This window comes from Aristolochia californica, unplaced genomic scaffold (assembly GCF_029961685.1).
Source record: "Aristolochia californica isolate CCGP_79_NKW_82.1479 unplaced genomic scaffold, dmAriCali1.0.hap1 SCAF_10, whole genome shotgun sequence".
Lineage (NCBI taxonomy): Eukaryota > Viridiplantae > Streptophyta > Magnoliopsida > Piperales > Aristolochiaceae > Aristolochia > Aristolochia californica.
Genome location: NW_027181771.1, coordinates 7,273,977 through 7,280,723, shown reverse-complemented (window position 1 = coordinate 7,280,723; position 6,747 = coordinate 7,273,977). Strand labels below are relative to the sequence as shown.

Below are 6,747 nucleotides of genomic sequence, written 5' to 3'. Positions count from 1 at the left end.
TTGTATGTGGAATGATTATTGATTGTTATATCTTACTGCTTTTGAACATGTATATTGTCTTTCATATGTACTAAATGAGTAACTTGATGGTTTTAATATTAAAGGCACAAACTCGTTGTTATCTAAACTTTTGCTTTTATGTTGTAAATTGTGGACTTTTACTAGTAACTCAGTTCATTATCAAGCACTTTTTAATTATTAATTATATATATTATTAATAATCTATCTTATGTTATTAATAAAATAGTATATTTATTTATTTATCATATTTATTAATTTAATTAGTAATTTAAGACTTGTAATTAAAATATTGTTAAAGTAAGCATTTGATCAATTATTATTTTTTAATTATTCCATTTTTATAATTAATTAAACTAATAGTTTTTAATTTTATGGAAATATATTATTAATTAATACTACGTAAAAATATATCTAGTGTTATTGATAAAATAATATATTTATTTTTTATTACTGTATTAAATTAGTGATTTAAGAGTGGTAATTAAAATATTATTAAAGTTAGCATTTGATCAATTATTTTTGTTTAATTATTCCATTTTTATGTTAAAATATATCTTATGTTATTAATAAATTAATATATTTATTTATTATATTTATTTATGTTATTTTTTATTTTTATTTATTTATTTATTTATTATAATTAATTAGTACAAAGTTAATTGTCACATATAATTATTTTATTAATGTAAAATAAACTGCAATCATTAATTAATATAATATCTTCTTTAATTAATTAATATTTTTTAATTCTACATTAAATTACTTATTAGTGTAACAACCATGTTTGTTTTGGTTAATTATCTGTTTAGGTATATGTTCTATTTAAGTATATTATAAAAAATTACTCATTATCTTGTTTACATCATATTTTTCATTTTGGGACAGTAACAATAAAAAATATTTTCTAGTGAACTTGAACCAAAGTGCACTAACAAACCCATAAAGAATAATAGGAAATACTCGTATGTTTGTTCAAAAACTGAATAAAAATCAAGTAATTGCATTTTTTGTCATTTGAGACGCTAAGTGAGTGATGGATACTAGCTGCAAAAGAGATGTAGTTGGAGGTGGCATGAGAAACTGGAAAATGTCCTCCTTTTATGTTTTTGACATGTAAGTTTGTGTTTGAGAATGGGCAAATGACATGGTGCTCGAGAGAAAGGTGGAGTGAAAGGGCTTTAAACCAAAGGCTAACTTAGGCACAGTAGGGCGATGAGTGAAAAAATGAGACATGAAAGAAAAAACAAAAAAGAGAAGAAGAAGAGAGGATGGGAACTTACCTTCAAGATCATTTGAAGGGGGGGAGCGCTAGGTAATGAGCTCTCCATGACGGCAGGGATTTGGCTTTCCTCTAGGTCGAGGAAGAGGAACAAGGGCACACATTTGGGCAAGCATCGAGGCCTGTCTCAAAATTATTGAATGTCCATGGCTAGAGTAGGTATGTTTTTTTACTCAATTTAGGAAGCAAAAATATTATATTATAATTAGATTCCATACACTGCCCCCTTTCTACCGTTCAAATTGCCTCCCTCTGATAATTCTTCACCTATGGTTGTTTCTTCATTGCAATCCATCTTTACAAAGAAAGCACATGAATGCATTATACCACTTCATAAAAGAATAACATACACAAAACATAGAACGTAATATATAATAAAAAGATAAGCACACTGGGCTATTCTGGGAGTAAAACTAGTAGAACTACCAACTCCTGCAAAAAAATATAGCTTGAACTTCTTTGTCTAATTATACCAATGAAAATCATGCCACAAAGAAGAAAGTTTTCAAATGCTGAGTTCTTAAGTCATTTCTGAATGCAAAGTTCAGCTCCGAGTTCTAAGAATTCTACAAAAATATATCTAAACTGCTATAGAATGCAGTATACTTAATGTAAAGCTAAGAGTTAATGTCTTTTTAGTAAACTCGAATAGTCCTACCCATAGTGGTCATCAGAAATTTAAGCATCTTGGACAAAAATAAATGCCTAACAAAGAAACTTTGAAGAAAAATAGGCCTGATCACATGACCAGGTCCTGGTCTAATGAACTATAATGGGAAAGGACTGCTAAATGGTAGTCTTGTAAATTACAAGCAAATGCCTCGGCAGTTTATCCGATTAGGTCGGTGGGCTGGTTGTGGGTTCAAGTTTGTCCAAACAGGCAAAAAAAAAAAAAATTTCAGCACCAGGGCTCCAAGCCTCCGCAGTGAACAGCAAAAATGCACATATTAGGATTGCATTCTCAAGCCAACAATGGAGGCCGTGAGTCCTCCATAAACGTGTATATCAACTCAAGCGCCAATATTTTCAAGGTCAGCTCCCTTGTCCATTCTCTTCACTATACCGGCAATGACCTGCACACCACCAAGATGCAAACAAACTGAGCTTTTCCACTGTGCAAATCGATTTAAACCCTGAGGTTAAAGCAGGTTAAAGAACAGTTTTCTACCTTCCCAGGTCCCAATTCATAGCTTTTCTTGAGGCCCTTGTTTAATAGAGTTTTCACTGTAGTCTCCCATTGAACCGGTGAAGTCACCTATTAGATCAGACAAGATTAATAAGATATCACAATTCCACACCAATGTTTTTTCTAATTTGAACGCCTTTATCTTTCTTTTTCTTTTTTTGGACATAAAAATTATTTAAACTCAAAAGCCTATGAAAACTTGAAAGATATCAAGATTGACTAAGCTGATTTCGTTTACTACCTGGCGTGCTAAAATATTCTTAATTGTCTCAGGGTCTGCATGTGGCTGAGCATCCACGTTGGATATCACTGGTATCCTTGGGCTCCTGATTTCAGTTGCAGCCAAGGCTGTTTCTAATCTTGAAACAGCGGGGTCCATGAATCGGGTATGGAAAGCACCAGCAACAGCTAGTCTAACCTGCAAAGAAACACACATAGCAAAAACCAAGCCTTCATTTAAAAAAATAAATAAATACAACAGCTAGCAATCAAAGATTATATAGAATCCAAGTAAAGCAGTCCTAACACAGTACATCAAGTAATAACTCCAGCCTTTTTTCTTCCTTTTATTTTTAATTTTTTATTTGAATGTTGATTGCACGCCAACAAACTCCCTACACCCTTGGTGGCTGCGAAGAAAATACACAAGAGGAAATGAGAATATTAACTGCCATGCGAGCCTTAAATGACTTAGCCTTAGCTTCCACTGCTTCAATGCCTTTTACACCTCCTGAGACAGCATAATTTCCCTAATATTATGAGACATATTTCATTTTCAGCTCTCAGAAGAAATAACAATGGAAATAAAAAAGAATTTAAAAATGTATAGTCAAATGTTTACTCCAGGGGAAAGCTTACTGCACACAGAAAGTTTGCAATCTGGACTCTATCTTTCTCTTCCACTTCTTCATTAGCTGCATCACATAATTGCTGGACCTTTTCTGAATCCAGCCCTATAACACTCACCATAGCACTACTAGCAGCATCTGCAGCTTCCTGAAAGAAAGAACACCAAACTTGTAGCAGAAAAAAAAAAGTTTATTGGACCAACAAATGCCAGTGACTAAAGAAGAAACTGAAGCCAGTTTTGCATGTCCAACCTGCATAGCTTCTCCTCTTAGCTTGACAAGCTTGAGCCCATCCTCAAAGCTTAAATCACAAAGAGTAAATAAGAATTAGAGTATAACTTTTGAAAATATAATCAGTGTAAAGATATCTAACAGAACTCAGAAACAATTTTTCATTAATTTCAATAGAATCAGTGCATATAATCAGAAATTTATGGCAACAAGGTGGACAAAGCACACCCATGCATATGCACATTGGTTCCCATGAGATTGTATAGATCTTTCAAATGTGAAATTGTTGTGAAACACTGAGCATTCTTTTCTCTAAATTTCAATTTGGTAAACCCAACAATCTAATGATGGTACAATTTACTGGGGACAAATACGAGGCATGGCATCTCAAGTTGGTCTCACTTAATGAATAATGAACATTGACAAACAATTTGGTATACTGGTACCAAATTGCATTTTATGTCCAATGATGTGCTATGGAGTAGTGTAATTTTGTTTGAAAAGAAAAAATCATCAAGATATTGAAACCAGAATGTAGAATCAATACAAAAGCACTAAAAATTTGAGCTTTGGAAATATGATTACTAAGTCGTCACACTGAAGGTGCTTCTTTGGATACCTGAAAGCTCCAGCAAAGGCAAGGGCAGTATATTCTCCCAAGCTCAGACCACATGTGACATCAACAGAATCAATTATCTGTTGACCCCCCTCACGAGCACGCAGAACCTCCACTGCAGCTAGACTTGTGACATAGATGGCTGGCTGTCATAAGGATCACTATTCTTTCAGAAATACATCATAATTAAATTTTACCAATGATCATTCACAACAAATAAGAAAAAGATAGGCACTTGGCATTATTGTATTAAACAGGAAATTACCACAAGACTGTCTTATTTAGCTTTTATTTAGAAAGTCTACAGAAATAATAATAGCTATTCCACCTGCATCTCTAAAGACAAATGCAGTAAACAAATTTTGCTGTCTTTTTTCAGATAATGTGCTGCAATTAATCTGTGACGTTAATATTCCAATAAACTTGCAGCATACTTAGTTATTTTTTTGAAAAGAATTTTACAGCTCTAAATATCAAATTTTTATGTTGGAGATGCACCATATACAAAATACCAAGTGGTTTTTAAGTTGTAATCACACAAACGGTATCTTTGTTAAACTCACCACTTAAGTTTTCTCAAAACTTGTTTGATATACACAAATCGCTTGCAGTTATTCTTACGTATAAATCATATATACATGAAAAGACCAATTGCAAGAAAAGAGATACCTGGCTCATCACTGTTGAATTCAGTTTTTCCTTTGGTCCATTGGTGCAGATATCCAGTAGATTGAAACTACACCAAAGAGAAATATGTGAAAATTCTCAGAAGCATGAGACAAAATAAAAGCTAACTCTAGAAAAAGTTAATTCATTCTAATTCCTACCCAAGTATGTCATTTGCCCTCTGGAATAACTCTGCTGCAGCTGGCACATTCTGAGACTCTGTACCCATTCCCACAGCTTGAGCACCCTGACATATGGTAGCAAATCTCAGATTCACAAGTTTTGAGATGTTTCAAATCTTTAGAGAATCATTTGATCAATGCCTGACTATTAGAAATGATCAAATTTAAACTACCAAAGGAAAAACCATATTTCAGAGTCATTTTCTTCTACCAAGCGGGTTCAGCTGATGATTGCTTTTCATCATATGCTAGCAACTGCACGCCCTCTAGAAAACAACTGATTATTATTACGATTATTTGCATCTCATTTGCTACAACATCGGCTCACAGATAACTGAAAAGCAACCATTTTCGCATGATGACTGTCCTCAATTTGGAAATGAATAAAGATTTTACCGAAAAATGTAAAAGTACTATACAATTTTGCAGTTACACGTTAATGAAACCAACTCACGATCCACTAGTAACACGATTAACAGTTATAGCGATCTGCAGGATAAAGAAATAGAAGAAAGCGAAGAGATACTAAAAGCTTAAACCCGCACAGAAAATTACACCGGTACCCATTAAATTTTGGTGTGTTTTGAAGTAGCTCATTAAACAAAGGCAGCTAAATCTTTCCATGTCAGGTGTATTTCGTCACACTCGTTACTTTCAAAATACTGCAAATTTGTAAGACTGGTATGTATTACATCAAGCAGCGAAATTACCAGCAGGAACAAAAATTGAATCAACTAAGAATTAAATTTAAATCTCGCGCACCTGGCCAGGGAAGAGAAAAGCAACATTTGGTTTGTAATCCTTAAACAAGGCATCATCGACGACCGTGGGAGATCCTGCAGAGACGCTCATGAAGACTCTCCCTTTCTCGAAATTCCTAGGCAGCAGCAGTCTCCGATTTCCATTACCGGAGACGCCCAATCTCAACGAGGCAAAGATTTTGGCGGAATCCGGCTCATTGGAATAGATTTTCTGCAGAGAGAGCGAAGGGAGGACGGCGGACGTCATGGCAGGAAGGGTGAGGCAAGAGCGGACTGCAGGATGAAGGACGACGGAGGTAGTAGGGATGTAAGGGAGTGGATTAGTGAGGAGAGGAGCAATGCGGCGGAGTTCACGAAGCATGGACGGTACAATGGGAAGCGGGAGATGGCAATGAAAGAGGAACGGCTAACGGCCGTACTCTGGATCCAAGGGCAGAAAATGAATATGTAGGCCCATCCAGCTTCTAAGCCCAAAGAAAGAGAAGTTTCATTGAAGTTCATTTTTGTAAACAAAGCCCCTTCTCCACGTGGAAAACTTATATTCCCTGAAAATGAAAAGCCATTTCTTTGATTTCGAACAAATAATATAATTATTTAGGAGAAATTAAAAGACTTATTAAAAATATGTTATAAAACTATATATTGTATGGAAAATGAGTACTTATTTGTTTTTATCAGTTTTCTAATAAAATGGAGATAAAGGTGTTGTTATAAACATAATGAAGCTAATGAAATTTTCACTCTTTGTTTGAGGAATACAAAATTTGTGTGCAACAAAGGTTGCCTGTTTTAGCCCAATGGTTCATACTATGGTAGTCCCTTAAGTTTTAATGATAACAAAAAATTGTAAATTGTTCCTTGTGTTATTGACAAGTTCATTTAGATTGATTAGACACAACCCTTCTGACAAAAATCTAGTATACAACAAAACAAAGAGAAGAAGTACGGAAGACTTAT

At 34.1% G+C, this 6,747-nt stretch overlaps 1 protein-coding gene across 1 annotated transcript; it reads right to left on the bottom strand.

Annotated features, from left to right (window-relative positions):
- Positions 1–1,792: 1,792 nt before the first annotated feature.
- Positions 1,793–6,182, bottom strand: LOC137941125 (uncharacterized). Its single transcript, XM_068786399.1, has 10 exons — positions 5,792–6,182; positions 5,009–5,094; positions 4,851–4,917; positions 4,185–4,327; positions 3,587–3,635; positions 3,345–3,482; positions 3,155–3,235; positions 2,728–2,904; positions 2,469–2,555; positions 1,793–2,373 (listed from the first exon to the last, which is right to left on the bottom strand). The coding sequence occupies exons 1-10, from the start codon at positions 6,149–6,151 to the stop codon at positions 2,311–2,313; spliced, it is 1,251 nt and encodes a 416-aa protein (XP_068642500.1). The 5' UTR covers positions 6,152–6,182; the 3' UTR covers positions 1,793–2,310.
- Between the last annotated feature and the right edge of the window lie 565 nt (positions 6,183–6,747).